Source organism: Raphanus sativus, chromosome 5 (genome assembly GCF_000801105.2).
Source record: "Raphanus sativus cultivar WK10039 chromosome 5, ASM80110v3, whole genome shotgun sequence".
Taxonomy (NCBI): Eukaryota; Viridiplantae; Streptophyta; class Magnoliopsida; order Brassicales; family Brassicaceae; genus Raphanus; species Raphanus sativus.
In genome coordinates this window covers 21,873,540-21,891,525 of record NC_079515.1, presented here as the reverse complement: position 1 = coordinate 21,891,525, position 17,986 = coordinate 21,873,540, and the positions used below count along the sequence as shown (strand labels likewise).

The 17,986-nt window shown below is 33.0% G+C and overlaps 1 protein-coding gene and 1 non-coding gene across 2 annotated transcripts; both read right to left on the bottom strand.

Moving 5' to 3' along the window:
• Nucleotides 1–1,235: 1,235 nt before the first annotated feature.
• LOC108862791 (callose synthase 7) lies at nucleotides 1,236–11,805 on the bottom strand. The gene is made up of 41 exons (XM_018637030.2): nucleotides 11,190–11,805; nucleotides 10,988–11,088; nucleotides 10,799–10,890; nucleotides 10,638–10,725; nucleotides 10,438–10,548; nucleotides 10,193–10,345; nucleotides 10,013–10,102; nucleotides 9,831–9,922; nucleotides 9,591–9,714; nucleotides 9,178–9,312; nucleotides 9,018–9,094; nucleotides 8,843–8,933; nucleotides 8,639–8,761; nucleotides 8,445–8,562; nucleotides 7,979–8,363; nucleotides 7,705–7,765; nucleotides 7,401–7,482; nucleotides 7,266–7,315; nucleotides 7,111–7,197; nucleotides 6,921–7,025; nucleotides 6,735–6,829; nucleotides 6,552–6,633; nucleotides 6,308–6,471; nucleotides 6,090–6,213; nucleotides 5,886–5,989; nucleotides 5,537–5,645; nucleotides 5,304–5,455; nucleotides 5,064–5,173; nucleotides 4,865–4,984; nucleotides 4,717–4,785; nucleotides 4,418–4,595; nucleotides 4,220–4,331; nucleotides 4,011–4,133; nucleotides 3,815–3,933; nucleotides 3,613–3,696; nucleotides 3,394–3,506; nucleotides 3,084–3,313; nucleotides 2,191–2,988; nucleotides 2,059–2,109; nucleotides 1,757–1,942; nucleotides 1,236–1,672 (listed from the first exon to the last, which is right to left on the bottom strand). Exons 1-41 carry the CDS (start codon nucleotides 11,419–11,421, stop codon nucleotides 1,382–1,384), a joined length of 5,811 nt encoding a protein of 1,936 aa, XP_018492532.1. The 5' UTR covers nucleotides 11,422–11,805; the 3' UTR covers nucleotides 1,236–1,381.
• A 2,700-nt stretch (nucleotides 11,806–14,505) lies between these two features.
• TRNAI-AAU (transfer RNA isoleucine (anticodon AAU)) lies at nucleotides 14,506–14,579 on the bottom strand. Its single transcript has one exon. It is a non-coding gene; the product is annotated as a tRNA-Ile (tRNA).
• Nucleotides 14,580–17,986: the final 3,407 nt, after the last annotated feature.

Below are 17,986 nucleotides of genomic sequence, written 5' to 3'. Positions count from 1 at the left end.
AATAACTTCAGTATTTTGTTTATTTTTTAATTCAAATACAAATGATTTCCTATTATCTTTTGTTTTGTTTTGTTTCATTTGAATATCGTCTAATTTTTGTAAGAAGATATAATTTGTTTTCTTCATCATTCTTTAATATATAATACATTAGTGAAAGATTTACAATGAAAAATCTATAGACATGATCTATTTATAATTTTTCAAAAATCTATACCAACAGTCAAGACTTTTCAAATTTGAGGTAGTTAGTAGCACTTTTACAGAAAAGACACATAACAACTATTAAAACTAATAATTGTAAAAATACATTTGTTTAACTACTTTTTAGACTAAATTATATGTTATAATGAAAAGATACAACTATTAAAACTAATAATTGTAGAAAACACTTAATGGTTTAACTAAAAAAATAATTTGTCTTTTTAACGAAAAGACATAACTTTTGCAACTTATACATTTAAAAAATTGAAAACAGACATTCTTTGGATATAAAGATATATTCTTATAAGACACTTATTGATTTAACACTACTTTGTCTTTTATAACGAAAAGACACAGTTTTAAAAACTTTAGTTTATTAAAAGTATTTAAAGTTATACCAGTTAAATAAAAATTTATAATTATTTGATCAAAGTAGGTTTATAGTAAAGAAGTATTTTTATTTCCTTTTCTAATATATTTAATCTTGCTTATAATCTTTGTTTTTAAATCATTTAACATTTTAAAAATTAAAACCAATTTTTGTGATTTGTTTATGAAAAAAACCATGTTACATAGTTGAATATTTGAAAAAAAATTATAGAATTTTTATTTTGTAGTCAGACAAAAAGGTAAATAAAGTGTGGAATTTTTTGTAAGAAAAATAAAATGTAAAAATGAGTATATCATCTCAACAATAGTAATTATAGAATAATGGCATCATCTGAAATAGATAGACTTGTTTAGGTTTAGTTGGGCTTTCAATTCAATTTGTGGCTAAAAACAAATAGAAGGAAAATGGGTTTGGAAGAGACAAGAGAGTATATGGAAATAAAAATCCGGAAAGAGATGTATATGAGCAATTGATTCAATTCAAACCAAGATAAGACTTCAACATTAGAGATGTATATGAGCATGGATTCAATTCAAACCAAGATAAGACCAATGGATGAGAACCAAAAATATTTTGATGTTAGTTTTGTTATTTACACCTTTAAAAGTATCTATATTATTTGTACACCAAATAATCGAATAAGAACAACATGAAAATTATATGTATAAAATTAAATAATACATATAAATGAAAATTAAATATTCTTATGATCTTAAAATAAAATAATACATCAAAATATATATATTAACTTTTTAAAGAAAAAAAGTTCTTATAAACTATCATAGTAATTTATAGAGTTTTGTTGGAGAGGGAAGGTGTATCTTTTAGAGTTTTGTTGGAAAGGGAAGGTGTATCTTTGTCTTTCTTTCCCTCGAGGATCATAGAGATCTGGAGACCGCGACTGAAGGCTTGGTTAAACAGCAGTCTAGTTTGGAATTCAGACACAAATGGGAACCAAGATAAGACTGCAATGGGTGTGAATATCAGAAGCCCCATTATGTACTCGTACGCTCTCCCTAGCTCTTTAATCGAGTCCCATATTCCTATTCCCTTTAGCACGCCACGCAGCGTTTGCCCGATCTTCAAAACACACAATAAAATACCAAACACATTATTAACATGCTTCATTCTCATCAAAGAAAAGCTGTGTGGAACGGAACTTACAAGAAGAATGGCCCAGCCGGTAGGCAAGAAAGCTAGGAATGAAGCCAATAGATCTGAGATGGTAAGGCCGCAGACTACAAATAATACAGTCATGACTGACAAGAAACCGAGGAAGAGAAGCGCCTTGAGAATCCTAAACATAACCTGAAAATCCGTACCGAACTTTCGTCTACCCATTGATACCATCTGTCAAATGATTAAAAAAAAAAAAAAAGCAATCATCATAATATGTAAACTATTTCTAAATATAGATTTGGCTAAAGAAGCTCATAGCAGATTTGTTTATTGGAGCCTTCTTATACCTTTAGGACGAGGAGAACTGCCAACAAAACACCCCAGGAGAGTCCATAAACCTTAAAGAAGAAAGGTTCAGAGTTATTGTGCATTCTTAAAGCTAAAAGAGGGAAGCGAAAAAAAAAGAGAGAATATTTTACCAGGAATGTTGTGTCGCCATGAGCGACGTTGAGATGGTAGACAATTCCATACTGGTAGAGGAGGAAACGCAGCGCGAGAATTATCTCAAGAACCCTTCCTCTTAAATTTGTGTGCTTGAGATGTTCCTGCTCTGACTCCCACCATGATTCCCAACTCTTTTCAACGACGATTCCAATGCCACCACGGTTCCCCATCCATCTTTTCCAGTCAGTCCAGTCGTCCACCGTCTTTTGCCACTCAAACCCAGATGGGTTGAATATAAACGGAGCAAATAACCAAGAACTCACCAGGAACCACATTGAAAACGTGATGTACAGATAAAGATTTGAGCTACGGTACGAGTTCCCATAAGCTTGATAGACTACTAGTAGTATGACCAACTCCAGTCCCTTAACGAAGTGGCTTCGCGAGTATAGTCTATAGTTTTCCGCAAACTTGGCATGGAAAACAACAAACCCACGACCAGTTGCTCTGTACTTGGAACCTCCATGCAAAATCGTCCTCCCGAAGTAGTGTGCTTTTGTTCCCAGCTGGAACGTGAAGAACACAGAGGCGAGCTGAAGCTGCATAATGATGAAATCACCCAAGGCCGTGCGGAACCCTTTCTCTAGGCCAATCTCCATAACCATTGGTAGAACCATCAGAAAACCTAACTGGAAAACAGTTTGGGCTGCTAATGCCTGCTCAAGGGCTTTGGACTGATGCACAGTTGCACTTTCCAGAATCTCCTTTTCCAATCCGCTCAATACCAGATAAAGACGCCCATAAAGAAACACATATACTGTGACCACCGTTATCTGAAACATAGAAAAAAATACAGTTTTTTTTTACTCCTAGTATAGGGGGCAGAGCAGCTACAAGAGAGGAAGTAACTGTTCAGTTAGGCATATACCATGCTACTGAAATAGAAACCAACAGTGGTGAAGTAGAAGGAGAGCATCCTGTAAAAATCAAACCGGCGTCCAAGTCGGTAAACGTCACGACTTAGTGTTTGTTCTCCGTTACCATTCGCAACTTTGGCTTCAAAAAAAGAAATCTGATTCATCCCTACGTCACGCCCTTTCCCTGCTTGGATGTACTCGTGATGTGTGATGTAACCCCCACGAAGTGTTGAATTGTACCCTGCATGTTATCATTATGATTAGCCATCACCAAATAAAATAAGCAAGTTTAACGTTTGTTGTCATAAACTCTTTCTCTACCTGCAAAGATATCTTCGCTTAAGTTTATTATCTTTGAAGCCTTGCTAATGCCTCCCCTTGTGATGTGGAAGATTCTATCAAATATATCAGGATGACCATAATGGAAACGCACTCTGTGAAAATAAACGTGAGTAAGTAGTTATACAAAGATTCAATGATGCAGAGTCTGCTGCTACTTTTGAAGTAAAATTCCCCTTAGTCACAAGATTATGAGAATACCTCAGAGGATTTGCCAGAACACGTTGGCCAATGGTAACGAAACTTGTTTCTTGATTCGACATGAACCAAGCAAGTGATGAAACACTGTGGAGTCAGAGAGAAATCAGATTTAAGAAAGAAAAAAAAAGATGCTCTAGTGCCAAAAGAAAGGTGGAGACATATTCATTAACATAAAGAACGACCGTATAAAAGAATCTCAAACCTTCCAGTAAATATGTGTTCACGAAGACCCAAAATTGTGGGATTTCTCTTGCCACGACGACCTTCATCAAATTCTTGTAGCACGTTTCTCATTTTGAAAGACTCTTCAAAGTAGTTGTCCTGAAATGGGGGAAAAAAAGGAAACATAGTTGGAATCAACAAACAAACTGGTTGAGGGATAGAGAGACGGAAGTTACCTGGTTCATGTCTATGGTCTGAAGTGCTTCACCACGAGTGAAAATGATGGCATGATTCTGATTCTCCGGCTTTCCTTCACCAATGTCAGTAGGTTTGCCGGGAAGTTTGATACGATATATTTCCTGAAAATCAAAGAACATTACTATCATATGTTGTAATAAGACCTATTTATGTAAGAAATATGAATACAAATTTTGCCTTATTTTACCTCATCTAATTTGTTACCTCCTTTGAGCAGCACGGAGTAGAATACTTTCTGTGATTTATCATTAATTATCTCCTCCCTTTCATCTATATAGGCAACACGCAAGGATGGATACCTAACAATTATTTATAAAATTAAAACTAAGCGAGAAAAAAAGATGAGCATGAAGGTTTTGATTTCAAACAGTGGCAAATTTCTTACTTGAGCATGAGCTGTAAAATGTTATTGTAGCGATTTCGATCACTTAGTTTACTCGACTTTTTCTGGTTCCCATAGATCTGGCATGACACGACATATGTGAATTTTAAATCTGCAAGAGCTCGTGCCCGGTTCATAAAATTTTCATTTGATGCTGAGGAAAGGTAGCCATCATCGGTAGCTGTAAGATGAAAAAAATTCTTTTGACAATCAAACGCAGTAGTACTCAGGAAGAAACGACAAACAGTAAAATCTGTAAGTTCGAAATAATTCAAAACTGAGAATGGAGAGGAAATACAAACCAATTTCTCCAGTGTATTCCTGGTAACATTGAAGTTCAAGAGCACTTCTGTAGTACATCATTCCCCTAACTAGTAATAGCAAGGATTTTTAATACATTAGCGATCACAGTATAAGTAAAATCCTACAGCATTCTGATAGAGCATATACCTGTCCTTGAAAGGGTCTGGCCTCTATACGATACCCATTCACGGAGTTGGTCTGTCTTTTCTTTGTCAGAAAAATTCCGTTTAGGATCAGTTACACGTTCGAAAAAATTCGCCCAATCCTCTGTTAAACATACATTTACATTGGGTAAATTTCAAAATATGTTATAAGAGACGTACTAAAAGCATCAAAAGAAACTCACCAGGATATATTCTCTGTAGGTAGAATAAAATAGATATTCCATCTTCATTTTTCTCGTTCAATTCGTCCTCCGAATAGAGAACAGCTTCTTCGTAATAAGGAGTTAAGACACTAGATACAAATGTGGAAAAATAAATGTTGCTTTAGAACCTGTCTAAGACCACTATCACTTTGATATACCAAGGTTTTCAAAGGTGCGAGTCAATAGTAATTTTCTTCAGGTATTTAGCTAAACATTTACCTAAACGATAGCATGTCACGAACTCGAGGAGCGTCTGGCATATTCATGAACAGGGAATTTGCAAAGAATGTCATACGACGACGAGCTTCCAAATTTTGAGGGATATTAATAGCAGATTCTTTAAAAGTCACAAGTAAAAAAAGTCTTACAACCTACAAAGAAGAGCATGAAAGAATGAGATCCAAAGCAGTAGACATAATTGGTTGTTCACATCAGACAAAAATATTGTCTACCTTCTCCCTCCAAGATGCGTCCTGATTATGAAGATTTATCTTTTCAAACCTTTGGTCTTTCTTGCCGGTATTAATATCACCACTCTGAAAATGAACCCTCTTAAGGATTCTACAGGTAAGAAGGCAAAGCATGTTACATGAATATTTCATTTCATAGTGAAGTTTCTTATAAGGATTTTAAAAGTAGGAAGACAAAAACCATGTTATATGAATATTATGAATATTTCATAGTGAAGTTTTTCAGGCTTAAGCATATAAGGATTGTTAAAAACTAGAAAGAAAAAAACAGAGGAGCCTCTGTTGCATAGAAAATGAGCCAAACTTTCACATATGAACGATCAAGACTTACTCGTGACCATCAACCATAATATCCTGTGTGATGATTTCAATAATGTCTTGGAGAACATTGATTATCTGAGACTTGTAAGTTTCATCTCCCTCATTACCATGTAGCTGTCAGCACGACCAGATTTCATTGAAAAGGACGAACAATAAGCACACACAAAAAGAAGTATTGGTATTGAACGAGAAAAGTAAAATATATTCACGTTACCAGGATATCTAAGAACTTCGCAAGCTTATCACTGAGCAAAGGCATACCAGTCATCCGGAATTTACTTAAAAATTGATGTTGCTGAATGCTAACATCGATTTCATAACAAATCTCCCTTATAATCCTATATAGATTAGGAGACAGCAGTAGTATATAGTTAGTGCATGAATCTGATCTAAAGTAGGGTCCAATCATAAAGGAAAAAACGCGAATCACACCTTTTATCAGATTCATCTTCAAGAAGACAATATATAACGTCCCTCACCGATTCATAAGCTTCAACCACTGCATAATGCATATAGTATTCATTTTTAATCTTCTTGAATAAATCAGTGTCCTCCTTTCCCTTGAAATCTTTGGCCATGTCTAATGCTATTGGAATCTGTCACCAAAAAGGAACATATCATCAAGAAGAGATAATGGACAGGGCGAAGATGTTCCAGAGATATCTGTATAACTTACTTTGCTAGCAAGCAAGAAAGGAGGCCACTGCAGAACAGTAACATCTTTAGAAGACGAAGGTACAAGTAGCAAATTTCTTTCCCTACCAACAAAAAAACAACAGGAAAAGTACATGAGTAAATTTCTTAAAGGAACTGAGGGGGTTAGTGTGATGAGTCTATATTATAGAAAAAATCCACAAACTCATCGCTGATCAGATCCTCATCCCGCATAGTATATACGAACTTATTCCACATCTGTGAGAACCTCGCAATGTCTCTTTCGTCCACTGCTTCATCCTGCATTACTCAAATATTTCATTTGTCACCCATAATATGATAATGGTTGGCATATGATTTCTTAACAATTAAATTTATATGTATTAAATACCAAGTGCTTTCTCTTTGGATGGCCTGGAGGTAATGGTGTAAGTTTACTACAGAAAGCAGATGGAATAAATCTAAACCTTGACCGCAACATTCCAAGTGTACGTATCTACACACAAAAAAATGGAGATAGAACCTAGGGAATCAGTAACATGTTTACATAATACTAACAAAAGGGAAGAAGAACAAGTTACCTCCCCAAGATGGTTGAAAGCTCCAGAAATCCCCCCAAACAGAGTGGAGAATATGGCATACCATATTTGTGTATCCATAAAATAAACCTAAACATCAATAAAATTTCAGGGTGTTAAGAGATATTCGTGCCAGTTTATTTAATAAAAATACTTACCATGACAATCGGACCCCATATGGAGATAATTACACCAATGTTATGAGTGGCTGCAGGAATATATCAACATAGTTTAGAATGAAACGAAGTTAACAGCAGCAAATAAGGACGCTATGAGAGTAAAATGATCTTTACCATTTGGAAAGAACTCATGCCACTGATAACTTACGCCAGTCATATCCCATATTAAATTTGTTGGCTTGACAAGTGGTAATATCTGTCCACGGATCATCAACAAAAGTACATGTTAAAATATAACGGTAACAGAAAATGCCTATATAGCAAGTGTTAGATGATAAATAGGACTACAATATCCCGAATTAGTAAACGATTACGATACTAAATGACGATATTACTAGAGGTAAACATGAGAGTATACACTCATTAGTAGAAAGAAAAAAAGATGATTTATAAGTATCAGCATATAAAGCTTATTCACCTCCACGTAGTAGCTGAATGCGAGCTTGCTAAGTAACAGCATGACCCAAAAGAATGTATACCTGAAACAGATAAATTGAATAGAATTAATCATGAAGCATATACTAACTTGTCATCAATGTTAACGGCCGTGTGCAATATGAAACGATTTGCAAAACTATATTAGTAATGTATCCAGAGAACAATGACTTGCTGAAGTTTTTTTCAGGATGCATGAGAAAGAGAATTGTAAAGAAAAATGGGGACCATAACTACAATGAATAACATCATCTTACTTGAAAAGAGCAAACATTTCTTCATGCATTCCTCTGCCAACATACAATTTTGGCTGAGCCCACCACATGATAAACGTGACAATTCGCATATTTGATCGCTCCATGATTCTACGCAGAGGTGGGAGTACGAAAAACACAGCGGCCAGAATATTTGGTAAGACATATAATGCAATAGCATAATTGTACGACGACTGGTGAAGCCAATCCCCAATCCAACTACTGAAGAACTTTATTAGTCCAGTTGGATTCTGCACGGACTTCGAGTACGTAATTGGCAATATGATGGCCCACATGGCTGCCATTAAAAATTTTGTGATGTACCGCAGAATTTGGGTAAACTTTAGGCTTTTCCAAGCATCAAAACTAAGAATTACGTCCAATGTCGCTGCATTTCATCAAACAACGACAATGTGGTATTAATATTAAGCATAGGGGTAAGTGATACTGAAACGTCATTAGATGTTACCTTGTAAAAGATTAAGGAAAGCTGAAGTGATGAAAATGGTCAGCACATGTTCAAATACATCCTCAGAAAATATGTTAAGAATAGATCCGGTTGGGCTCCATGCAACTATTATCATAATCTAAAAAATCATAGAATTACTACATACATTATCAAACAGAGCAGAAGCAGAGTGAGAATTTTATATAAGATTCTACCTGCAGAGACAACACAAGGAACATCCACATTCGGTCAAAAGTTCGATAGAGGTTCCAAAACGTTCGAGCTTCAACAAAATTAGTTTTGGGTTTCCTTTTTCCAGGAGAAACTTGGTCGTGCCTCTGAAATTATTAAAAACTAGCCCTAAGAAAACGTCAAGATTAAAGATAAAGATCAAAAATAGTACTAAGAAAAACTAAAACCTCATTCGGACGTTGTGAGATCTCATCAGAGTGGATAAAAAAGTCTGCCTCAGATTTCATCGGCCAACCCAGCCTAAAACACCTCTTATCCCTATGAAACGGTAAAAATGAATTTGCTCAGATAACAACACATGACTAAAACATATAAAACCAGATCAAGCTTGAGTTTACTCACCAAAAGTACTCATTCAGATCATCATAGTTTCTCCATTTTGAATGGCTAGCCTTTCCCATTTTGTTTCTCTTGACTTCCTATTTGCGATAAAAAGACCTGGTCTTCTTAGTGAACTAATACGTGAGGAAAAAAACGAAAGCTAGAACAGAAAGTTACATACCTTGCGTAGGACCTGGTAAATTGGTGTTATAACATTCCTTAAGAATGCCTCATCGTCAGGTGCACCTGCCTCATATGTGTCCCCAGTTACAGGGTACACATTGCCAAACAGAATTCCATGGACGTCGTTGGCCATCTTCACAAGAAAGTTATCTTTTTAAACATGGTTACATACAATCTTACAATATAATAGCATGCGAACAAATCAAAGGAATTTTTCTTTAGAAAATCTCAGGTAGACTTTACACATGCAATCATCATCACAAGACTCCTCAATTTTTGTGTATCAGTACATTACCAAGCAAATCACAGAAAAATGTTAGATAACTAGAGACACATTTTAAAGCTGAGTGTGTTGCTATTTGCTAGTCACAGAAACAGAGACAAGAGGATTGTCTAACTAAAATAACCTACATTGTGGAATATGTAGCAGAGGCATTCAGGCATGAAACGGACATTCGATGCTTCACCCCATATGAGAAGATAAAGGCCAATATACAAAAGGCTCAACTGCTGTTCATCGCAACCTGCAGGAAACCTGCCAACCATCCACCAATAGAAACTTTAGGGTAGAAGGGATGTGAAGGAAAGCTTTTCGAAGTCCCAAGAGCGTTAAGAACTTGACTTATCTAAGAGAGAAGATCGTTATGATACCTGAGATATGATTCCATCCGCAAATACTTGCACCATGACTTGTAATTCTTGAAATATTTTTCCATCAACTTATTGACGGTGCTAGGCTTCACCTAAATTTTATTTGTAGTTAGTAATTTGTGTGTAATATCATCCAGAGAAAAAGAAAACGGAAGCTTTGTGATGACGCACAGTGTACTGACCTCTTCATAATTCTCGAGATTCCTTTTTCTTACATCAACATTGGCAAGTAGCAGTATGAGATGCTCCCTCTGGTTAGCTACATTTCCTCTCTTAAACCATGAAAAATAGGAAACTTAATCAATACACTTTTCATAATACAATCTTAAACAGACCAAAAATGGCGAGAAAGAAACTTATACCTGAAAACCAAAAACCAAAGCAAGCCACTCGAGAATGTCAATGGAAGTTCTGGCCTTTTTCCTATTCACTTCGTCTGGGTCAGTGGAGGCTGAATGAACTCTTGGCTGAGGAAGATTTTGCACGTTACAGACAGCACGAATGGCCGCCTTAATCTAAATTCCAATGGAAAACCATCGGTAAGAACTCAGAACGACTAATAGTTGGTGAAAAGCTTACATAAGTAAGAAAACTTTTCACACACAACCTCAGGGAGTTCCATTATTACGGCTTTTGCTCCTCCAACATCGAGTGGAAGAATGTTGTAGGGCTCATAGTAATCCTTCTTTCTTTCAACTTCTTTAGCATACATGTGGGTCTACATTCCAGAAAGAAAAAAAATGTCAAAGTGCCCACAAAGACACTCTTAAATAATAATCTATTAAACAAAGGGGAACACCAATCGACCTTTTCGTCTATTCTTGCTGGATGAATCACAGTCTTTAGAACTTCGTACAAGACAGTCGCCATCTGGTAAAGCTTGGCCATCTCCTCCCTATAATAAACAAAGTTAGATAGACACAAAAAAAAAGAGTTAGGAAACATCACTTTTGTCATGTAATACTCACGGTGTCTTTTTCCCTTCTCCATTTTCTATATTATCCACATAGAAATTCTGATAGTACGTCTGAATTTCATTCGGATCACTCGTCGGTTCCTCCTATAATAGCAGCAAACAACAAATTCAAGAAACAGAATCCCAATTTCATTTTAACTGTATATTACTAGAAGACAACATCATGCCAATCAATCAATACCTCTTGTAATTTGTGCAATAGATAGGTTTTAAATTGACGAACGCCTCGCCCACTCGATGTTGGATCCATTTTATGAGCCTTCTCAAACGCATGGAAGCGACCTAGCAAGCAGCAAAGATATGAGATGAGAGTAAACCACAAATGCTAATCTCAAACTCTCTTATCTACAAAACACTCGCACAGAGTTGAGAAAAAACCATACAGAGGTAAGCAACCCTTGGATTATCTTCTTCGATATCGTTGGCAACACGAAGAATGGGAGCAATCGCGGCGAGAGAAGAAGGCACGAGCTCGCTATCGATGATACTCTCGTCTTCGTTAGGCTCAATCATCATCGTCCCTGCTCGAGTCATCCTCCGGGAAAGAGTCCGAACAGGCTGCATCTGCGGCGGCCTCCCATCGTCGCCTCCTCTTCCTCCGCTGGTACTCGCCATACCACTGATTCCTCTTCTTCTTCGACAATACTCAGACGAAACGAATCGATGTTTATTATAATACTCATCGTGGATTTATATATGTGCAGAGGGGAAGGAGATGCGAATGCGGAGAGAGATGAAGATTCGTTGAGTGGGGTTTAGGGTTATCCGATTGCTCTAAGAGGAAGCAAAGAATGCGAGAAGAAGAAGAAGCTTATAAAATTGATTTCGCCCGCGCTTTTTAGCTGTGACTTTTTTTTGTATATATTAGTTACACGAAAGCAAACCGATGAAGACTAATCAGGGGTTTCCGTGGTTCAATCGCGAATTCTCTATTTCCCCTTTATGCTCCTTTTTTTTCCCCGGAAAGTTTTCGAGTATTGCTAACCGGAGAAGTCGAAAGACAATGGCTCTAGGCAGGGGCGGATGCACATGGGAGCTAGAGGGGTCAGCTGACCCCTATAAATTTTAATAATCTGCAATAACTTATGAGAGTTTGTAATGCTTGACCCCACGTAAAGTTTCTCATTGACCCCTGTAAAATCTAAGCACCCGTAATTCCAGTTTTTTTTTTTTTCAAAAACACAATTACTTACATTTAAACGTAACCCAAATCTACACGGACGAATAACTCAGGCCATTTTATATGGGCTTAGCTAAAGTTAAAAATCGTGTACATGTTAAAAAGTTAAAATATCTACTAAAACTGGTTTTCTTGCTAAATGTTTATATATCGGATTACTAAAGTTATGTGTATTTATCTTTGAGAATTCGGCCAAAAAAATCATGAACTTTGTACGAATTGCCATAATAAATACGAACATATTGGCTGGCCAAAAAAACACCGAACTATATTTGACTTTAAACTTTAATCAATAAGTTATCGCTGATTCGCCAAATTAAACACACCGTTACAGAATGATTAAACCACGTTTGCAAAGATCGTTAAGTAAAACAATGTCGTTTTGAGATGAATGAAACGACGTCGTTTTACGTATTTTTATCATCAAAAATATGTTGTTCGCATGGATCGAACCTGAGAACTCATGGCCAAATGACGAGATTTCTTGCCACTAGACTACTGTCAATTTTAAGAATATCCATAACATGTTTTCTTTTATTGAGTGTCAAACAAATCTCAAAAATCTAAATTCTTTTTAAAAAATTCCAAAAAATTAAAAACTCAAGAAAATTCTGAAAAGTAAAACTAAAATTGAAATTACAAATAAGTTTTTAAAAAAAAATCAATACATTAAAAATTTCAAAAAAATCTAAAATAATTCAAAAATGCAACTAATTAAATTTAATGATTAAAAACTTGAAACACATTTTTAAATAAATTAACGTATGTAATATAAAATAAAAATGATATTATCACACTATAGATTTTAGTATGAATAATGTATTTAAGATAAAATAGACAAATGATAATTAAGATACAATAAACAAACGATATTATCACAATTTTTTTCTAAAATATGATAATAATTAAATGAAAAACATTTGTAGTGTGATAAATATCATTTTTCTATTTTATCTCAAATATATTAATTTATAAAAAAAAGTATGATTAATGTATTTAAGATAAAAAAATCAAATGATTTTAGATACATTAATTTTTATTAAAAAAATAATGTTTTGATTTTTTAAAAAATATTTATAATTTTAATTTTCAGAATTTTCTTGAATTTTTAAGATTTTTTGGAATTTTTTAAAAAAGAATTTAGATTTTTCGAGATTTATTTGATATTCAATAAAAGAAAACATGTTATGGATATACTTAAAAGTGACAATAGTCTAGTGGTAAGAAACTTTGTCATTTGGCCATGAGTTCTCAGGTTCGACCCACGTTAACAACATATTTTTGATAATAAAAATAGGTAAAACAACGTCGTTTCATTCCATCTCAAAACTACGTCGTTTTACTTACCGATTGTATTTAACGTTGATTAACCACCGTCTTAACTGTTAGTTAACAGTGTCTTAGTCTGGTCGGTCAATCAAAATTTCTTAATAAACTGATAAAAGTCAACAAAAATTCAGGTTTTTTTTGGACAGCCTCGAGTCGTTTCTTTTGGCCATTCTTACCATGTTCAATGTTTTTTTGGCCGAATTCCCATTTATCTTTCTTTTCTATTGTTTAGCAGGGCTGGCTATATTTTTTGATATTATTGGAAAAGGAATCTATGGGCCTTTGGGCAAAATATTTTTTGATATTATTTTTACATATATCTATAGATAACTTAAAATTTTTGGGTCCTGATACATAATTTTTAAAAAAATCTGGACCCCATTTTAACACTATTTTAGAAAAAAACGTTTGGGTCCCGGGACCTACGTCCCCTTGCCCCATGCTCTAAGCCGGCCTTGTTGTTTAGGATATATAGTTTTCAAAAATGTTTTTCAAATATGTTAAAAGAATTTCTCGTCAAAAATATATTAAAAGAATTTTTAATTGATGTTATCTTTAGTTTGTTAAGTAAAAACATTTAAACTAAAATAAACATACTAAATAAACATTGAATGTGAAAATAACATATAACAAAATTGCTACAAAAATATCTATGTGTAATTTTTTTTAAAGTAAATTAAAATATTTGAGTATAAATGTTTTAAATTTTGTTTCATTAATCAAAAAATATTTTATAAGATTTTCAAATATATATAGTAGCAAGTGTTAAAATCTAATGGTACATTTTTTATATTTAGTATATTGTATAGTTTTTTAATAATATATTGATGACCCCGATATAAAAAAATTTTGGCTCCGTCACTGGGTCTACGGAAATCTAGACTACACGACGTTTTAGAGTTTCACCAATTAACAACCTGTCATTATAATTATTTTTCATGTCAACCTTTTATATTATTAAAAAGCAATAAAATTTTCTAAATCTTTATTTTTCAGTAACCAACGAACACCACAGGGAGCATTTTGAAACAACCTGTCATAATACATTTCCGACGACACGAAGGTAATTAACTGCTGGTGTCATAATATATTCTTTCTACCGATTGGGCCCAACTACTGGCCCACAGGTTTCAACGAGGGCTTCACAACACCTTTACAGAAAAATGAAAAAGGAGAAAACGTGTTAAATATGGCCCATGCAGGTTTCGAACCTGCGACCTTCGCGTTATTAGCACGACGCTCTAACCAACTGAGCTAATGGGCCTTGACTTTCGTATTGGAACAATTACATATTTTACCACATCAAGTTTAAGTTTTCTATGAACTATCCTACTAAAATACTGGAAAGGAGAACCGACAAGAATAACTAGTAAGTAGTAAGTAGTAAGTATGATTGGATTACATATATTTCTATTGATAAAAAAAATAGATTTGTACTTAATGCCCAAATTAGTTGATCTAGAAGTGCAACTTTGTTCTCTTTCATAATCGGTAAGTAAAATTGAGTTTATCTATACTATTAAAGTAACTGACACTTTTGAAACTTGCTCCTGAAATTTTTTAGTAAATGCAAAACAGTTCTAATTATTTATAAAACTGCACATTTCATTAATTTTTTTATTAAAACGAAATGGGCTACCGAATTTGTTTCAATGGGCTTCAAATGTCTACCTAACCTATTTTCGATTTTTAAACTAACTCATTTAAATTCTAACCCTATACCCTAAACTCTATTCTAACCCTAAACCCTATATACAAACCATCCAACCCTACGCTAATGCACTATTACAGTCGAAAATAATTTTATGAACCATAACTCAATTGAAATTAGTCCAATAGTAATACAAACCTATTATTAGCGTTAGGGTTAGATTCATAAACCAAACCAGATCCAAGAAAACATTGTTTCTCTATTTACACACCGCCCTAAAATTTCAAAGAAATTAGAAAACATTCTCAAAATAATTTACAAAACAGGGCTTTTCATTAACATTTTTAAGTTAATTACAAAACATGGCTTTTCATTTAATAACAAAAAAAATCGCAGGCCCAAGAAAAATATTGTTTCTCTATTTACACACCGAATGGACTTTCAATATCTTTAATAACTCATCTAGATTTCGATGGAATGTTTTATAAAAACAGAAATTCAAAATCAAAATTGACATATTAGTTGGTATTGAGTATATTCTATTGAACTGGTACAAACGGAAACATAAATCTATATTTTCCTAATGCTATCAATAGATATTTCTAAAAAGAGTATATTCTCTTGAATTGATACAATAAATGTATTAATTATATTTATTATTAACTATATATTCTGTTTAAATTCACATATTTTCGGGGTGAGATCAAAACAAATCCATGAATATTTGATACAATAAATGTGAAAGATATATAGTATATAGAAATGAGATCTTGTGATTTAACTAAGATTTCCAAATACCAATCCCAACAGATTTTGGCAACTATAAACGATCTGTAAAACACTTAATATTCGGAACCTCCTAAAATATATTCCTTACTATATACTCTTCGTTTTTTAAAATATCTAGACTACTCCTCTTTAAATGCAAAACAATCGTGTGTATAGGAGATATTACTAACTATATGTTTCTAACAATATATCGGGTCATTTAATTGGATTTTGTCACACCAATAAAATCTCATGCTCAATTGGGTATATTCTATGGAATATATTTTTCATTTAAGAACTTTGAAACCGACTTGCCTAATTTCTATATATACATCAATAGTGACCGTAAGTTTTTTCACCTCCCTATCCCAAGCAAAAATATTCTATTATGAAAATCACCTCTTATTAAATGAGAGTATGAGTGCTTAATACATACATTTAGTTTTTTGTTGTTGTTGTTGTATTTCGATTTGTTTAGCCTTTATGATCTTTTACAGTTTTTGTTAATCATGTTCCTCATTGTTAATTATTACATCAATTTCATAATATATTTGCAATAGTTTAAATCACTCAAAATTTTAAATCGTTATTGCAGGTGTTGTTGGTGAGGTTACGGATTTAGGATAGCACTGAAAACAGTTCAATGTTCAGCCAAAGCAAGAATGAAACTCGAGTATACTCTCTGAAACATCAAGTCGGTAACGTAGATTTCTCTCTCATATTTTAAAATTTTGATACATTAAAATTATATGCATACCTTTTCATTTTTTTAACTTTGAAGAAAACTGTTTCTTATATGTGTTTTGTACTGTGTGAGTTCTAATAAAATGTTCTTAATTTTTATCTTCCACCACTACTTCACCTTCTCTTGATTTTTATGTCCAGTTCAACTGATTTTAATAAAAACACTTGGAAACAGGTCGAAGACAAAACATTAGATAACAGAATAATATGATGTTCTTGACTATGATTTGTTTTTGTTTTTGTGTTGTTTTTGACTATGATTTTGTTTTTGTTTTGTTTTTGACTATGATTTTGTTTTTTTTTTTTTTTGGGATATAAGAAGGCAAAAGATTATGATGTTCTTCGTTGGTGTATTAAAGAAGATTGGTGGTGCTTTGGTGAAGAAACAACGGAGGAGACCGAAGAAGCATAATGGTGGAGGAGAACATTCCGGACTCCGTAGCCGGCGAAAGTGTTTGTGGAAAATTCCAAAGGCAGATTCGAAGGTGAAACCGGAGCAGGTGGTGGGAGGCATATATAATTTATATATGTATTTTTATGTAGATTATATATATAGTCAGTTTTCTATACATTTTTGTAATTTAATTTGTAAGTTGAAATAAATCTTAATTTGATATAGAGAATTTTATGAAATTTGTTATTTCTCAAAGTTTGATGTATTTGTTAAACAAATAAAATTATATTACGGGTTAAAATTATTTAGAGTCTTCAAAAATTTAGTCATGTTTTTTTTTAAAAAACAATAAGTCGTATAAATAAATTTAAGATAAATTTCATAAAAAGTTACAATATATAATTTATTAAGAATCACAATTTTTATTATGTCAAATAGTTTTTCAGACAAAAATATACCCGCCCTTAAAAGAAAATTACAAAACATCTTATTTCCTTTCTTTTTTTCAATGATTTCCTAAATATTTGCGCCATATCTTTTCAAAAAATCATTCATGTTATTAATTATTTGCAAGCATTTATTAAATAAGACCACTAGAATAAAATGAAATTGAAACAACAAATAATTAAATCAACAAAATAATACATGTATGAATTATCTCAACTTCTTAAAAAATAGTTTCTCTTCATTGAATATAAAACTAAATCATATTAATTTAATTTAATAAAATTATAGAATTGTTTTTCAAAACACACAAAATGAATTTTTCAATACAAATAGGATTGAAGATACAAATTATTATTTATTTTTTTAAAAAAATACAATCAGTGTAAAATACGTCATAACGGGTTAAATAAATAAAATCATATTACATGTTAGAATTATTTAGAGTCTTCAAAATTTTATTCATATTTAAAATAACAAAAATAAGTCATATAATCTAAATCCCTTAGGTGTCTAGCAGATCAACACTGTGAAACAAAATATTTTATTTAAATTAAAAAATCAGTGTAAAATAATTTTAACTTTGGTTTAAATAAATAAAATCATATTACGGGTTAGAAATATTCAGTTCTTAGCATTTTTGAAAATTTTGTTTCCTAAATGTTTATAC

Excerpts from the sequence above, each read along its gene's own strand:
- LOC108862791 (XM_018637030.2), bottom strand. The coding sequence starts at position 11,421 with ATGGCGAGTACCAGCGGAGGAAGAGGAGGCGACGATGGGAGGCCGCCG. Across the intron at positions 4,332-4,417 it reads ATTTTACAGCTCATGCTCAA|GTATCCATCCTTGCGTGTTG; the intron begins GTAAGAAATTTG and ends AATAATTGTTAG. Across the intron at positions 2,110-2,190 it reads ATGGCGACACAACATTCCTG|GTTTATGGACTCTCCTGGGG; the intron begins GTAAAATATTCT and ends TTCTTCTTTAAG.